Genomic DNA, 18,160 nt, shown 5'->3' with positions numbered 1-18,160 from the left:
TTCCACAAACACACTCAGCTTGATGCTGAACTTAGAAATAGCAGGTTATCTGAAAATACATACATTTACATAGTATTTGTTGATTGATGTATCTGATCAATAAGGAAACAATCAATGAACTATACATCCTTCTGGTTGGGAGGCCTGAGGCCCAACACTTGGGGGCAAGGCTGAAGGACAGGTGGTTTTTTTTAGATAAAATCACAGGTTAGTCTGGAAGCTTTCTCCAGACCCTACTTCTTTTCTTAAATGATAATTCACCTTAGGGGTTCAACCACCTTTGTTCCCAATCTGCTCTGCAACCCCCTCTCTTGATTTTAATCATGTTTTTGGGCCCTACTCTATACCTGGTGGGGGGAGCCAGCTGCTCAACTTTACACTTCTTATATGGTAGCTGTCCCCTCATATCTATGTCCCACTCTCCTCTGTCCAGTCTACAAATAAATGCACACAAATGTAATATATATTAAAAAAGTTTAGTCTCAAATACAGAAGGGATTTGTACAAATGCACACCTCATGTGTCCAAACTACATAATCATGTAATGAATTAGGACAGACAAACCAGAAAGACAAATTTGGGAGCAAAAAATAGTTTTTAGTAAATAGCTCAGCTACGTGGTGGAGAAGTCAAAGACGTGAATGTTCAGCAAAGACTGGGCAGGATGAGGAACATTGGTGATCAGGGTTGGGGTGATGTAAATCTGGCAAGCAATCCAAATAGTTATTTAAATGAATAATCTGATCTGTAAATATAAGTCATAAAATTTGATAAACCCACCAACAACTCCAAGTCCAAAAACAGAAAAAAAAGATCAGCAATGGACAGCCAACAACATATGGGAGAACTAGGCTTAAACGTGGGCACAAACTACAATAAATTAGGGAAAAAGCAAAGTATAACCATTATTTATTATAATTTCTTATAATTCATTATAATTATTAACAAAATTATTGAAAAAGCTTAAGACATCATCAATACAAGCTTCTTTAGGCATTGGTAATAGCATCTCTGCTAGAATAACTAGTGTTTTAATATTAATAACAGTAACAATAATAAAACAGTTTGAAATACGTATTTTTGATCTTATCATGTATGGCCTTCCACTTTACTGTTTTCATTTGCCACCCCCCCAGAGTCAGTCATTCAAGTCATAAACTGACGTAGTATGTGACCTTGCGTCAAACGTTCAAAGTGTCTGATTGAAAGATTCTCCCTAGCCTGCTTTCAGCTGTAGAGGTGTGGCCTTCTTGATTGAAGAGAGTGGTTGCCATAGAAATTTAGACTGCCCAATCACGGATTACTGAGGACGTCTGGTTCCAACATGGCAAAGGACATATCGCTTAAAAATGGGCGACTAAATTGACTTAATTTGGTTGGAATCGGAAGCAAGTCATTTTCAATGAGTGGCATCACACGCTATTTGTCCAGTTATATATTATACAGTCAATGGCTGTTTCACACAAAAAGAAAGCATCTTCTTGTCACCCCACTCTTCGCAGTACTAACACTACTCAAAGTAAGTTGGGGATTGTGTTTTTTCATGATTGATTTTCTGTTTAGTCTGAATTTTAATGAAATATGAAAGTTCCCTTTGATATTACAAATAATGAATGAGAGGAAACACCATCTTCATTAGTTGGATATTTAGCCCCACATAGATGGCCTCATATAGCACATATTGACCATGTGAAGAGCAGTGAAGTGTTTTTTTTTTCTAGAAACCCTAATACCCCTCACATCTGGTGAATAGCCTGCAGCTGTGTGGCATTTGCAAAACGAAGTGTGCTGTGGTCTGTCATTTGCAGGGCTTCACTCCTGGGCCACAAATTCTCCCAGTAGTTCTGTGTCTTAATGCAAGTCCTCTGATGACGCTTTGCGACTCGCCAAGTTCACCTGCAGCAGCTGACTGCCGACTACCAACCTGAAGACACGCTACTGCCAGGTGCTGCCACATGTTCATGGGTGCTTGAATGATGAACTTGGAATGACTTACTGGTAAAATTCAGCGTTTTATACCCATAGAATGTTGAAACTGATGCCACATTAAAAAAGGTTTTTCTGTTGGAAATTTTCGATTTTGGCCCTAATGAGTAAAGCGCACTGACCATTGAGCCCATCATGTGGAAAACACCAAATAAAATGTGTCTATCACTCCAATAAAACTGCTTCCTTATCCTGAAAATCTGTCAAGTGAAACAAACACAATGTATATGACATCCGCTTAGTTTTTCACAATATCCCCACTTTTGTATTAAGATGATAAACCATGCAGGCTGTTTTCCTACTTTAGAGACATTCATGGACATCTTTGTGTGAGCACTTTTGACTTTATCATCACAAAGCCAATTTGAAATTTGTGTCTTCGTTACTTATTATACTCCTCTCTATATTATCTCTAGTCTTCCTGATTCCTAAATAAAAACAATAAAACCTGTCGTTTGTGTGAATGCTTTATGGCTCAGAGAATCCCCCTGCTGTACAAACTAGAAAAGTAAGTTTCTCTCTTTTGATAACCCCATTGTCATGATTCTTCAGGCTAAGCGAACCCAGATGCTGAAACCCAGAGTAAGACAGGTAAGTGGCAGATGAGTAATAGTTTATTGATTCTCCGTGTGAGGCTGAGGTTTGGTCCCGGCGAGGTCCGAATGTGAAGATGGCTTGTGTTGTGGCGTGGCTGGAGGTGTTAACGCGGTCAGCGTACGGCGAGGAGTCTTCCGGTTCACTGGAACGGCTTAACTGATGACCCACACTGGTGTCACTCGTAACGTGGTTTCCTGAGGCAGGAGAATAGGAATTAGGTTGGGTACGTGAGCAAAACAAGATAGAGCATAGCAAGACCAGGCGAGTCACCGTAAGGGTTAACGATCTGGCGTCGGCTTGAGGCGCTGGAGCTCCTTAAGAGCAGAAGTGATGATGAGGAGAGTGACAGCAGCTGGTGGCAATCAGGAGAAGAGTGAAACAGTGCTGGAGGGGGAGGAGTCTGCCAGAGGCACCATGACAGTACCCCCCCCTCAACGACCGCCTCCAGGCGGGCCAGGGCGCCGATCCGGGTGGGCACGATAGAAATCCCTGATGAGGGAAGGGTCCAGGATAAGGGAGCGAGAGATCCAGGAACGTTCCTCCGGACCGTAACCCTCCCAATCCACCAGGAATTGGTGGCCACGACCCCGGCGACGGACGTCCAGGATGCGGCTGACGGTGTAGGCAGGAGCATTGTCAATGAGCCGGGCGGGTGGAGGGGATGCGGAAGGGGGGCAAAGCGCGCTGTCCTGAACAGGTTTGACCTGGGAAAAATGGAAGGACGGGTGGATCTTGAGAGCAGCGGGCAGCCGGAGGCGGACACAGGAGGGATTGATGACCTTCTCAATAGTGTAAGGACCGATGTAACGGGGAGCAAGCTTACGTGACGTGGCGTGGATGGGTATGTTACGTGAGGACAACCAAACCCGTTGACCAGGCAGGTATGTGGGCCCCACCACCCTGTGGCGGTTAGCAGAACGGCAGTTGCTCTCCTTGGTGCGGAGGAGAGCAGCCCTGGTTTGGTGCCAGATGTCTTGGCACCGCCGAAGATGGTCCTGAACCGAGGGCACTGCCAAGTCCAGCTCCTGCGAGGGAAACAGTGGTGGTGGGTACCCGAGGGTGGCCTCAAACGGGGACAATCCTGTGGCAGAGGACGGGTGAGAGTTATGTGCGTATTCGGCCCATACCAGATATTTCGACCAGTCCATGGAATTCTGAGCGGCCAGACAGCGAAGGGAGGTTTCCAGCTCCTGATTAGCTCTCTCAGCCTGCCCATTTGATTGGGGATGGTATCCGGAGGTGAGGCTAACAGAGGCGCCCAGCGCCGAGCAGAACGCTTTCCATACTTGTGAAACGAACTGGGGACCCCGATCTGAGACGATATCAGTGGGGATGCCATGGTGTCGGAAAACTTGCTGGACCAGAATTTCAGCTGTCTCTGTGGCTGTGGGCAACTGAGGAAGTGGAATAAAGTGAACAAACTTGGAGAAACGGTCAATGACAGTGAAGATTACTGAGTTGCCTTGGGAGGGGGGAAGACCGGTAACAAAATCCACAGCTATGTGTGACCATGGTCGACTGGGAGTAGGCAATGGGTGCAGTAGTCCAGATGGTGGATTATTAGAGGATTTGGAGCGTGCACACGTGGGACAGGCGGCAACGTACTCCCTGACATCCTTACCCATAGAAGGCCAGAAAAACCGTCTGCGGAGGAGGTTGAGGGTTCTGGCGACACCCCCATGGCAGGCGATGCGGGACGAGTGAGCCCAGGTAATTGTGTCCGATCTGAGGGATTGAGGAACATAGAGCGTACCATTAGGAGGATTGGGGTGGTCCGGTTCCTCACCTTGGGCCTGAAGAACTTTGGTTTCAATGTCCCAAGTGAGACTTCCAATGATGTAGGATTGCGGGATGATGTTGGCGGGGGTGCTGTCCAGTTCATCCGAGGAGCAATATTTCCGGGAGAGGGCATCCGGCTTGACATTACGACTGCCTGGTCTGTAGGTGATAGAGAAATTGAAGCGATCAAAAAACAGGCACCAGCGGGCTTGGCGGGAGTTTAGTCTTTTTGCCGAGCGTAAGTACGAGAGGTTTTTGTGGTCCGTCCATACGATGAATGGTTGGACCGCTCCCTCCAGCCAATGACGCCACTCCTCTAAAGCCAGTTTAATTGCGAGAAGTTCCCGATTCCCAACATCATAGTTCCGCTCCGCGGGGGAGAGTTTCTTAGAGAAGAAGGCACAAGGTTTTAATTTGCCGGACTTCTCTTCTCGTTGGGATAGAACAGCTCCTACCCCAGAGTCAGAAGCGTCTATCTCGACGATGAATTGTCTGGTAGGATCGGGTTGGATAAGGATGGGGGCTGAAACGAAGAGTCCTTTAAGAGTGTCGAAAGCCTTTTGGGCTGCTTGGTTCCACTGGAAAGGTCTGCTGGTGGATGTGAGTTGTGTGAGGGGCGCGGCGATAGCACTGTAGTTCCTGATGAATCGTCGGTAGAAGTTAGCAAACCCGAGAAACTGCTGCAACTTTTTACGAGATGTAGGGGGATCCCACTGGGAGACAGCTTCAATTTTGGCAGGATCAGGCCGGATACTGCCTGCCTCAAAAATGTAACCCAGGAATGGGATGACGGAGGAGTGAAACTGACATTTCTCTGCCTTCACAAATAGGTAATTTTCAGACAACCTCTGGAGCACGAGCCGAACCTGATTCATGTGTTGAGTGGGATCTTTGGAGTAAATTAGAATATCATCGAGATATACAAAGACAAATCTATTTATGAAATCTCTGAGAACGTCGTTCACCAACCGCTGAAAAACTGCAGGAGCATTGGTCAGGCCGAAGGGCATGACCAAATACTCGTAATGCCCTAAGGGTGTGTTAAAGGCAGTTTTCCATTCATCTCCCTCCTTGACCCGAACGAGGTGGTAGGCATTACGGAGGTCAAGTTTGGAAAATATACGAGCTTCCTGTATGGAATCAAAGACTGAGCTAATAAGAGGGAGAGAATATTTGTCCTTAATAGTGATTTGGTTCAGCTCGCGGTAGTCAATACAAGGCCTGAGGGTCTTGTCCTTCTTCTCTACGAAGAAGAACCCTGCACCAACGGGAGATGACGATGGACGGATGTGTCCCGAGGAAAGTGCCTCATGGATGTACTTCTCCATAGCTGCTTTCTCAGGACCAGAAAGATTAAATAATCTCCCCTTGGGAAGAGTGGCTCCATCTAGCAAATTTATGGCGCAATCGTATGGTCTGTGGGGTGGTAGAGAACTGGCTTTGGATTTACTGAACACGGCTCTTAAGTCATGATAACAGTCAGGTACGTTAGAGAGATCAATCTCCTCTGGACTAGGAGGAGAGGGGGCTGAAATAGAAGGAACAGCAGACCGAAGACAGTTAGCTAGACAAAACTCACTCCAATTAGAGATGCGGTGATGAACCCAATCACACTGTGGATTATGACGTTGAAGCCACGAGTAACCTAGCACGACGGGATTCTGAGGGGTGTGGGTGACGAAAAACTGGGTAAACTCCCTATGATTTCCAGAGGTGATAAGCAGTACAGGCTTAGTGTGGTGAGTAATTAAGGAGAGATGTTGTCCTCCTAAGCCGGCAGCTTTAATAGGGGTTTCGAGTCTTTCAGTGGGTAACGAGAGACGTGAAACCAAACTATGGTCGATTAGGCTGTGTTCAGCCCCAGAATCAATTAAAGCATGAAGGTCGGTGATCTTAGACGAATGGCAGAGCTTGACAGGAACAATAAGAAAGTCTTTATGTGTAGTAATGGATACACCCCCCCGCGGCCTGTCTTCTAGCGGGGGGTTCTGGAGTTTAAACGAGCAGTGCACTGGTTTACTTGGTGTCCCTGCTGTCCGCAGTAGAAACAGGCCCCCTCATCTCGCCGTCTTTGTCGTTCTTCTGCAGACAGCTTAGAATGGCCGATTTGCATGGGCTCTTCAGAAGCACCATGAAGTGTGGCAGATGGGGGGGTTAGCGGAGAGTGGTGAGTCATACCTGGGCTTTTACGAGGTTGAGTGGGCCTTTCATGTTGTCTTTCTCGTAAACGGGTGTCAGAACGGAGAGCCGCGGTGACGAGCTCCTCGAAAGAGTGAGTTTCGGGCTGCGTACATAGGTGATCTTTGATGGATTCATTCAACGATTGGTAGAATACTCCCCGTAACGCTGGATCTGACCATCCTGCTTCTACAGCCAGGATCCTGAAATCGATAACATGGTCACTAACCGATCGATTTCGCTGCTTAAGGGCTAAAAGCCTGCGGGTGGCCTCCTCTTGTTTTTTAGGTTGATCGAATACCAGTCGGAACTCCCTGATGAAATGGTCGAAAGATAGGTGGGTGATAGGATTTACAGCCAGAAATGCTTGAGCCCATTGTAGAGCTTTATTGCGTAGGGAGTTTATAATTAATGTAATTTTACTATGATCTGACTGATAGTACCTCGGGGCTTGCTGGAACAGTAGGTGGCACTGTAGGAGGAAACCGCCGCATGCTTCGACATTACCCAGGAACGGCTCAGGTTGTAGGCGGAAGTTTTCCGGGGTCATAGCGGAAGCGGAAGTGGAAGCGTTGCTGGCAGCCGGGAGCGTAGCTGTGGGTGAAGGTGTAGACATTTGACCAGTTAGATCCGTTAAAGTTTGTGTCAAACCGTCTAGACGTCGAAACAGCTCTTGTTGGGCGGATGCAATTTGGGACAACGCGTCGGCTTGACGACCCAGAGCGATGCCTTGCAGATTCACGGCGACACGGAGTCCTTCTGGGTCAGCTGGGTCCGGAGTCTGGCCAGATCGTTCTGTCATGATTCTTCAGGCTAAGCGAACCCAGATGCTGAAACCCAGAGTAAGACAGGTAAGTGGCAGATGAGTAATAGTTTATTGATTCTCCGTGTGAGGCTGAGGTTTGGTCCCGGCGAGGTCCGAATGTGAAGATGGCTTGTGTTGTGGCGTGGCTGGAGGTGTTAACGCGGTCAGCGTACGGCGAGGAGTCTTCCGGTTCACTGGAACGGCTTAACTGATGACCCACACTGGTGTCACTCGTAACGTGGTTTCCTGAGGCAGGAGAATAGGAATTAGGTTGGGTACGTGAGCAAAACAAGATAGAGCATAGCAAGACCAGGCGAGTCACCGTAAGGGTTAACGATCTGGCGTCGGCTTGAGGCGCTGGAGCTCCTTAAGAGCAGAAGTGATGATGAGGAGAGTGACAGCAGCTGGTGGCAATCAGGAGAAGAGTGAAACAGTGCTGGAGGGGGAGGAGTCTGCCAGAGGCACCATGACACCCATACAGTGATTCCTTTTCAGAACCTGCTGAATCACTTTTTGGATCCACAGGGCTGCTGGAGCCAACCAAGCTATTACTGATCTTAAAATGTATGGGTAAAGTAAGTATTGAGTAAACTTTTAAAATTAACAGAAATAAAGATGAATATTTTTAACATTTATATGTTGGAAGAATAAAACAAAACCACATATTCATTTTTCATTATGTGGACAGCAAAAGCTGTTTTTGTTAAGTGTAAAGTCACATTTAACAATGTTGAGGCTGCAGACGCAGCTGCAGGCAGTTTGATTGTCTGTCAGCAGCATTTTCATGTAATCCAAACCACTGAGAGCAGATTCATATCTGCTGCTGTTCACTCATCGACCTCCCTCCTCTCTACTCTCTGTCTTTATTCTGCTTCATGAACACCTTTCATATTTGCATGTTCTTATTAAAATCATGAACTCATAATTTTGTGTCTTTGAAGAAAAGGAAACAAGAACATTTTCTTTGAGTTTATTAAGAACATTGTTGTAAAGATAAGGAAGATTTGGACTAATGTGCACAAAATATTTACATGCAAAAGCAGAAGACAACAATGCTACACCTCCACAAGGTAGATCATAAGGATCTACAGCAAGTCATAAAGAGCATTAAAGAACTGTGATCAAAGTGATGAATGAGATGAGAGTTGATGGAGAGAAAAGACGAGCAGAAAACAGTCATTCAGCATGTCTGGAGTTGGTGGATGCTCCCTTGTTTCTGAGGATCATCAGCAGAGAGAGTCCACAGCAGTACACCAGACTCTTCACTATCAGCACTGAGTACAGCAGGCAGAGCAGCTTCACCCTGGACTCTGACTGGAAGGACAGCTTCACCAGATCCAGAGGAGGAACAGAGGCTGTTCCCTTTGGTAGAATGCTGGAAGATGCTGGATGAGATGTTGGGGCTTTTGGAGCTGCTGTGGAACCTTCAGCTGGAAGTGGAGGCAACTCTGAAACAAAGAGTCAGATGTTTACAGAGAGAAACGTCATTCTTCTGCTCCTCTGCTTCCTTTGACAGCATCTCCACAAAAAGCTGAATCTCTGTTGAACTCAGTCATCAAGCCTTCATTACCTTGTTGAGTTTGGGCCTCCACTGTGCCCCCCTCATGTTTGACGGAGCAGCTGTATTTATAGGAGCTGTCCTTTTGTTGCTGGACCAGCAGGATAGAGATGATACGTCCCGACTCTCTGAGATCCAGCTGCTCTTCAGAGGTCAGGTCCTCCAGTGGTCCGTTGTTCTTCTGTCTTTTCCAGGAGAACTGGACCACAGGAGGAAACATGTCTGAGGCCAGACACAGCAGGGAGCTGCTCCCCTCCACATGGACTCTGGATGCTGCTGGGTACACGCTCACCACGGGCTTCACTACAGACTGAGCTGAAGTTTGACAGCAGCATTTTTAAGGTTACCAAAAATTGTATTAGTATCATCCAGAAAATGAAATTTATTAAGTAAGAACAGATTAAGATTCCGCAACTACTATATTTTGTTGAACTAATACAAAAACATACCATAACATTCTTGACTTTAAAACACTATTTAATGTTTTGAAACTTTTTACCCAAAAATGAAACATAAAAACATGTTTGCTACATTCATCTTCTATTTTAAATGGATAAAATGTTAATCATTTTTGTCCAGCAATGCTGGAAGTTTAACACTTTTGTTATTTAAATTTTCAGTTCAACATTTTGTATGTTTTCTTTTGTTTGTTTAGGCAAAAAACGTTTGAAATCAGATTAAATTTACTGTGATAATTTTAGACATTTTTGACTAAAAAAACACAGACAAAAATGTTGTTTCCAAACTTCAGTTCAATTCAGTTGAAGCTCAGATCTGATCTTGTTCTCAGAAACCAGCAGATGTTCCAGAATCAGTGAGACCATCAAACTCTAAATATTTGGAACATCACTCAGATTTGCAGAAATCAAGAATCAGTTTAGTTGTTCAGTGAGATTTCAACATGTTTGCAGAAATGATTCAGCTTTTCTTCTGGAACAATGGCTGCTTGATGAATTCTCTGCTAATGATGAACAAACTAACATGTGAAGCTGAAGCAGCAGAAACTGACTTGAAACACATTTTCTACAATCAAACAGGAGCAGAAATGGTTCTTCTTACCCGTTACAAACAGTCTAGTTCCAGATCCAAAGATGTAGTAATCCCCTGAAACACAGTAAGAAAGTGTGCTACAAAAACCTGTGTGCTGTTAAAGTGTCATCTGAGTGAATCAGGATCATATTTCAGCTCCATGATGAGTTTCTCTAATGTTCAGATCAACATGACTGTCTCTGTCTGCAGTGGAGGAACTTGGTGAACTGCTGTGACAAATTAGAGAAGAAAATGACAAATATTTCTGCAGTTATTAGATGAAAGATTCATGCAGGAAGTGACGGAATGAAAAACAAAAAGAAGAGTGGTGCACATGTGCAATTATCCAGAAGTACATCATTTTTTTTCTGATCCTCCTGAAACCACAGGAACATGTGAGAAAGCTGCTGAACTTTGTGCACCTCTCAAACAACATTGTGTTGAGACTATAAAAGGAAATAGGGTCTAATGATGTTTAAAGGATTTAGAAGATTAAAGAGTGCATTGTCATCCATCTTGAAAAAGACTAAAAATGTCACAGTTTTAGCAGTAAAGGACAAAAATATGATGGTGGACTTGATGTTTTGTCAGGTAGCCTACTTAACTCTGGAAATGAGGTCTCAGTCAACTGGCCTTTTGGCCAAGATATGCTTATTTTAAACAAACCAAATTTGATAATGCAGTGACTCCTCATTAACCTGAAGCAATGTTCAGAAGAACATTGCTTCAGGAATCTTACACTTCCTTTCTGTCTTTACAACCCTATGGACAATTTGGATTTCCTGCAGTTAACAGTCTTAAAACTTTTAAAAAACATCTTAAAACTTAATTTAACACAAATTATATTTCAAAGAGAGAGCTGGCCATTCCCCTGAAAAAACACAAAGCATTAAGTGACAACGAAGACTTATAAAAAACAAGCTTAAAAACTTAGCTGAGTGTCTAACAGTTGTAAAAACTGAACTAGAGTTCAGCTAGCTGAAGTAATCAGGAGACTTTGAGCCCAGAAAAATACAAGACAACAGAATCAATATATCCAAGAAAAAAGAGGAGGACTTTGAACAACACTTTATAGCAGCATTCACACCTAACATGATCGGTGCGTTAAATTTGCATGTTGAACGTGTCACGTGCCCAAAGCTGAGTTCCTGTAGGGTTGATGTGATGAGTCGACCTCCTCAAAATTCAGATTTTTAAACTCTGGAGGCAATCTGATGCATTTGTGACTCGGAGTGTGTGCAATTCTGAATTATGAGACTGTTCTGGCCTCATACAAAAGGAATACCATGTATGGTCCTCATTTAACTTTAAATTCATATCCGTAACTTGATTCAGCTGTGACAAGTACACTGACTTTGATCAAATGATGTTTTTTAAGCAATAAACGAAATTAAATTAAATTAAATGAATCAATTACTAAAGATGATTAAAACAAAAGCCTATTCTAATCAAAAGGCACTCCACATCGTTTTTCCAATATGTGATTTAAATTGATGACACAAAAAACGTCATTACACTTTAGAAATCAAAACAAATGTTACGTCAAACAATGTTACGGCTCGAATAACGGAAACCCAAGTACAGAGAGGAATCAGGCTGAGTCTTTGGAATGCGCTAAGAAGCGATTTAATAAATAACAGAAAATGACAAAAGGTGGGAACACAAACAGAAAACTCCTAAAAGGAGGGAAAACTACAAAAGACAAAATAAGGACAACTGAGTAAAGTAAAAAAAAAAAAGCCAAAAGACAAGCAGATCTCAGTGTTGGCTAAACAGGAAAACCCCAGACCTAACAGGGACGCAAGACACTGAGGACTAAGTTACTTCAACTTAAATAAGCTTGATTACAAAGTGCAGGTGCAGTCAGGACCATAACTATTTGGACAGAGACAAATTCTTTCTAATTTAGTTTCTGTGGATTACCACAGTGAATTTTAAATAAAACAACTCAGATGCAATTGAAGTGCAGACTTTCAGCTTTTATTCCATGGGTTGAACAAAAGGATTGCATAATAATGTGATAATAAGTCTACCATAAAAAGAAGACAGCATGAAAGTAGATACAGAGGGTACACTGCAAGATGCAAGCCATTCATAAGCCTCAAGAATAGGAAGGCTTGATTGGACTTTGCTAAAAAGCATTTAGAAAAGCCAGCACAGTTATGGAAAAACATTCTTTGGACAGATGAAACCAAAATCAACCTCTACCAGAATGATGGCAAGAGAAAAGTATGGAAAAGGCGTGGAGCTCTTGATCCAAAGCAGACTACATCATCAGTAAAACACTGTGGAGGCAGTGTGATGGTCTGGGCGTGCATGGCTGCTAGTGGCACTTGGACACTAATGTTTATTGATGATGTGACACAGGACAGAAGCAGCTGAATGAATTCTGAGGTGTTCAGAGACATACTGTCTGCGCAGATCCAGGTGAAAGCAGCCAAACTGATTGGGCGGCGTTTCATAATACAGATGGACAACGACCCAAAACATACAGCCAAAGCAACTCAGGAGTTTATTAAAGCAAAGAAGTGGAATATTCTTGAACAAAGAATGGCACCATAGTCACCACTACATCTATAGGAGTTTCCAGGAGAGTCCTAGAAGTGTCTTCACATGGACTCTGATGGTCCATTCAGGAAAAGAACATTTGTTTTTATTTTTTGGTTGATGCACATTCCAAAGTCAGCATCACAAGACTAAGGACACTGTTTGCAGCAGCGTATGGCCTCCCTGAACACATTGTGACTGACAGTGCAACAACTTTCATTTCAAAAGAGTTCCAAACTTCCATGAGTGCTCCAAGACATTAATCCTCAAATGAGTTAGTGGAGAAAGCAGTGCGCACACTGAAAGGTTTGCAGAAGCTTAGAAACTTAGGATTTGATTTGGAGGAAAAACCATCCATATTTCTGCTGCAATATCGCACTACACCAACATGTGCAACAGGACAGTCTCCAGCTGACCTCTTCCTAAATGGTAAATGGCGTATACCTAAATAGCGCTTTTCTACCTACAAGGCCAAAAGCGCTTTACAGTCAAATACCCATTTACCAAGTCCCACACACATTCACACAAGGGTGACGGCTCCGCTGCCGAACACTGGCGCCAACCTTCCACCAGAGGCAAGGTGGGGTTCATTGTCTTGCCCAAGGACACAGCCGGGAATCAAACCTGCAATCTTACGATCATGGTCGACCGCCCTACCGCTGCCCCACGGCCGCCCCCAGAATGATTGAATTCGACTGGACTGGTTTTCCATTTGTTACCTTCATGAATTCGAATGACGTTATATGCACTGCATAGGTCCAGCTTTGTGAAGAAGCGCACAGTGCATAGTTGCTCCAGAGCTGCAGGAACCAGGAGCAGAGGGTAACTGTACTTTACTGTGACATCATTCAGGCTCCGAAAGTCTACGCATGGCCTGAGACCCCCATCTTTCTTTTTCACAAAGAACCCAGCAGACTTGGATGGCTGGATGAACAGGGCAGCGTGGAGAGTTGATGGCGATGAGCCAGATAACCTTGAGGTGGACATGCGTTGAGCCTGATGTCTTGAGTCAGGTACTGAATCTGCCCTGTGCCCTGTGGCCCTTGCAATTCAAGCATTGCATGGGAAGACAGGAACTGCATGAGTCTGGCCAAAGGCCAGATCGATTAAGTTATCTGCAACACTTGTATCTAACATTGCCAAATGTTTTGCAAAAATACTATTGTAAGCCAGAGCAGAGCTTAGCACTTTCACTAAATGCTGTTGTGAGTGATTACTGGTGGGACACAGCTGTGGGGTTTATAGCGAGTGACAGCAGGGGCTGATGGGAAGTTCCCGCTGATGGTCAGAGGGGGAGACAGCGACCTGATTCATGATTGTGGGTTTTGAAAACCCCTGGCATATTTAATAGAAACTATTGAAACGATTGAGATAATTTATCCTATCGACTCAACTTGAATATTTGATTTGTGTGTTATTGCCAAAAACAAGTTTAATAAATAAGTGAAAAAAAATGTAAAAACATAATTAAAAAAAACTTGAAGGGATTAGAGAAAGAAGTTTGGTAAACACTTTTAAGGATGGGAAGGTGCATGCTCATCCTTGATGGTGAAGCTACAAAGCTCAAGACCTAATAACACAAGCTTACTGAATTACATTTGAATAAAAACTGTGCCACCATCCACAGTACTGTCAGTTGCTGAACTAAATGGACACAATTTAAAAAGAAGAGAACAGTATTTCTTATTTGTTTGTCTTTTTAATGTGACAATTATGAAGGAACAAAAACTAATTTACTTTAAAAAATAGTTCAGGCCAGAACAAAAGGGTCTACAGGGCCTGGACCACTGGACATTAGCAGTACAAACCAAAACCAGTCAGTGCCCCCCCTCCTAACTGAAATGGGGCACAAGATAGAGGATAAGTGTTTACCATCCATTTTGTCCAGTGATTGCTTCTACGTCTCTGCATGCATGTGTGATGTTAAGAAAGCAAATATTTAGTGTTTCACATTGTCATTGTTTCATTTCTTTTCTGCTTTCTGTTTTGTTTGGTGCTTGAATCCTCGGTTCAGTGAGTTTGTGAGTCTGTGTGAGATGGAGGTGAAACATGTGAACCTGGCTGTGGTTTCCTTCTCTCTTCTTATCTAAAACACCAACATCGCCAGGTTTTTGTTCAGCCTGCAGGGATCATTTCTCACTGTGGGACCAGCAGCTGCAGTAGTAGGAGGCTGAATGATCCACTCTGACTTTATTGATCTTCAATTCACATCCTCTCTGGGTTTTCTCAGCTGTGAAATCATCTTTCTGAGGATGACCGTAACCTTTATTTATTCCACAATCATTTTTATTAAAATGTAGTATTATTTTGAATTGTTCTGTGTCTTTCTTCTGGTACCAATATATATCATTGCTTCTCTGCTGAGTTCCTCCACAGCTGAAAGAGACACTTTCACCAACTCTCCTGGTCAATGTTAAATCCTCCTGAATCAGTTCTGCTGCCATGGCAACCAGTGCTGCAGAGACACAGACAGACAGGTGAAGGTCAGGATGACAGTGTTTGTTCCAGGTAGACCTGGTTGGCTCCTGATTGGCTGCAAACACTCACCTGAACACAGACAGCACAGAGCAGCAGCTGGGAGGAAAAGCATTTTGTTCAGCCGTGTTTCCTCTGCTCAACCTGAGGAGAAGTGGTGTTCTGATGCAGCTGAGGACAAAGAAGGACCTGAGAGCTGTGAGATGAGAGCAGGACCACGTTCTTTGGGACTCCTCCTCCAAGCTCCCATCAGCCCCTGCAGCTCACAGAGAAGACTGCTGCTGCAGACGGACAGCTCAGCTGAAGCTGCTGTGTGGTTTCATCTTCCTGATTTGAATCTGACAGCAGATGAAGAGAATCTGGGTCACATGATGCACAAACACTCAAACACATTCATGTTCCACAAACACTTAATTTAGTTCTCATCCACACTCAGCTTGATGCTGAACTCACAAACACTCCAGTCAAAGAATTTTTGAAGCAAATTAATTTTTCTCCTTTTAATTTTCAAACAGGATTGGTTTAACTGTTTGAGACAATTTTTACAGTTTATACTTTTTAAATTACAATGTTTTGTAATTTGTATATTTGTATTTGATTTGTTTAGTATTTGAAGAGACGTTCATTTTTTGAATAGTTTTTAACTTTGTAAGGTTGCATCGATAAGGTTGGATTAAGGTTGCACAAAAACAACAAAGTCCCACTCTGATAGAAACAAAATACACAAAACACAGAATAAAAAGAAACAAATGAAATGTGGCCACAGCCGTAACACCAGTAAACAATGCAAGAAAATCCAACTTTTTTTCTGTTCAGGTTTTTGCATTAATTTTAAACTTTTTTGTCTTTTATTTTAAATCACTTTGGTACCATCAAGGAATTGTGAAGTGTAATATAAATAAATCTTTATTCATTCATTCAAAAGTCTTTAAGATTCTTGCAAATCTTGACATTTCTTCACAGTTATACAATGCCACCCATTATTGTGAGAATAACCATTAATGGACCTCGATGCCGTTTTCTGCTTTCTACCTGCTACAAGCATTTAATCTTTTGCGGCTTTTTGGTCCTTTGAAGGTTCGGATGTTCTGTAGTTTTTAATCTTCTGTAGGTTTGAGATCATCTACAGGTTTTTGTACCTTTTGATCATCTGTTGGTTTTTAATCCTCTGCAGGTTTGTGTTTTTCTGGAAGCTTTGTTTTTCAACACATTTTTGATTATCTACATGTTTTTGATCATCACCAGCTTTTTCAATTATCAGCAGATTTTTGATGTTTTGTAATAGTCCATCACCTGCAGGTTGTCAATCATCTGCATTATTCTGATTTTCTGCAGGTTCGTGATTTGGAGGTTTTGATCATCTGAAGGGTTTTTCTGATCTCCATGTTTTTGATTTTTTTTTTTAATTTTGGATCTTCTTTTTTCCTCCCCTGTTTTTCAAGCAGGCAAGCACTTAAAAAAAACATCTCAGAGTGTTATATCAATATGACAAAACTTTGAAGGAATTTCAAACTCAACAGTTTTTTCCATTAACAATATATAAAACAAATGAGGAGGAGGAAGGCTGAAAATCCTCTGAGAAAAGATGCTTAAAAAGTGTGGATTCTACAGAGAAGAGGTCTGGAAATTGCCCTGTGCTATCACCAAGAGAATGACAGAATGGGGTTAAGAGTCCAGGAAATCATATCGTAGAATTTTTAATGAAATAATTAGTAAAGCCCTCTGTAAAATAAGTATTTGTTCTCCTACATCCACCATGTATTTCTTTAACCCTCCGTGTCCTATGGCTGCCAGCGCCTATCCTATGTTGGGCGAAGGCCGGGTATATCTGGACCAGTTGCCAGCCTGTCGCCTTGTTCTCCTATATACAACCAAAATTTCTGGTTCTCACAGACCTGTAACTTCTTCTTAAGAGGCTCTTTTGTCTTCCATTTGCTACCTGTAATAATGGCTGCTGTTTGAGTCTGTTATCGTAAGATACACCCGTTCACATCTTCAAACAGTCACACTCCAAACTCCACTATGGCCAAAACACAAGAGCTGTCAAATCACACCAGAAACAAAATTGTAGAGCTGCACCAGGCAGGGAAGATTATCTCTGCAATAGAAAAGCAGCTCGGTGTGAAGAAGTCAACTCTTGGAATAATTACAAGAAGATGCAAGACACAAAAGACCACTGAGAATTTCCCTTGATCTGAGATTCTGTGCAAGATTTCATTTAATATGCTCAAAATGATCACAAGAAAGGTAAGCAAAAATCGCAGAACCACACTGTTATTTAATAACAAAGTTTCTAGAGTCTGTGGCGATAACTCCCTGTCCCACCAGAAGGTGTCAGGCGTACTGAGAAATGGAGAACAAAACTGATTCCAGGTGGTGAGGAGATGGGAGATAACCAGAAAGTCAGTTCACCACTCACTTCTGTGATGAAGGTTGAATCTCTGAAAGTTCATGAATGACCTTGGATATGTCCAGGGGAGGAGAGAGAGGGACACACACACATACAAAGAAAACCAGGGAATCCAGGAAAACAATCCTAATGCTTACGCTTCACAATCAGGAAATCCTCCAAGGGTCTTAGGATCCAAAGCCACTGAAACACTGTCTCACCAGAGAGGCCACATAGACAGAGGAAAAACCAAAGGCAGCAAGGTTTAGGCAAGAATAGAGAACTTTCAGTCTGACTGTAGAGTCACAGGCACATGCAATTTTCTGACACTGAGCAGCAGAGAATTTTCTGCTAAATAGGCTGATGTATAGCCAGAACCACACTGTTACCACCTGTGCCAGTTCATATACCTGGCAAGGCTGCCTGCTGCCTGGGGAAGGGGCATTCCATGACACATAGAATGCTGGAGGGACTGAATTACCCTCAAAAACATTTCCATGCTTTTTATTTTTTATTCCTGCTTCACAACAGAAGATTGTCCATAATATTTGCTTTTTGACTGAATGTTTTGATACTTGACATGGATGGCTGGATGGATGTATGGATCCTTAGGTAAATATAGACATATTTTTTTTTACTTGTTTCCATGTTCTAACCAGAATGGATGCATGACAAACAGCTGGATCTTTAAAGAAAGTAAAAGTTGTTTTTTGAAAAAAAAAATTTTGAAGCAACAGCTAACGGTGTGAAGGCTGCAGAGCACAAACACACACAGCTGCAGCTAGTTTGATTGTCTGTCAGCAGCATTTCATGAGAT

General features: G+C 43.0%; 1 protein-coding gene across 1 annotated transcript; it reads right to left on the bottom strand.

The window, feature by feature from the left end:
* Window positions 1–8,300: 8,300 nt before the first annotated feature.
* On the bottom strand, window positions 8,301–15,354 carry LOC101174457 (immunoglobulin lambda-1 light chain-like). The gene is made up of 5 exons (XM_004078782.4): window positions 15,027–15,354; window positions 14,620–14,934; window positions 9,963–10,007; window positions 8,916–9,218; window positions 8,301–8,793 (listed from the first exon to the last, which is right to left on the bottom strand). Exons 1-5 carry the CDS (start codon window positions 15,067–15,069, stop codon window positions 8,522–8,524), a joined length of 978 nt encoding a protein of 325 aa, XP_004078830.1. The 5' UTR covers window positions 15,070–15,354; the 3' UTR covers window positions 8,301–8,521.
* Window positions 15,355–18,160: the final 2,806 nt, after the last annotated feature.

Source organism: Oryzias latipes, chromosome 17 (assembly GCF_002234675.1).
Source record: "Oryzias latipes chromosome 17, ASM223467v1".
In the NCBI taxonomy this organism is placed as follows: Eukaryota; Metazoa; Chordata; class Actinopteri; order Beloniformes; family Adrianichthyidae; genus Oryzias; species Oryzias latipes.
Note: the sequence above shows the minus strand (reverse complement) of the source record. Positions and strands in the feature narration are given on the sequence as shown.

What these genes read in the sequence shown, in the direction of transcription:
- LOC101174457 (XM_004078782.4), bottom strand. Translation starts at nt 15,069, where the DNA reads ATGCTTTTCCTCCCAGCTGCTGCTCTGTGCTGTCTGTGTTCAG. An exon ending in TCTGTGCTGTCTGTGTTCAG is followed by an intron (nt 14,935 to 15,026) that starts GTGAGTGTTTGC and finishes GTGTCTCTGCAG; the next exon opens with CACTGGTTGCCATGGCAGCA. An exon ending in GGAGGCCCAAACTCAACAAG is followed by an intron (nt 8,794 to 8,915) that starts GTAATGAAGGCT and finishes TCTTTGTTTCAG; the next exon opens with AGTTGCCTCCACTTCCAGCT.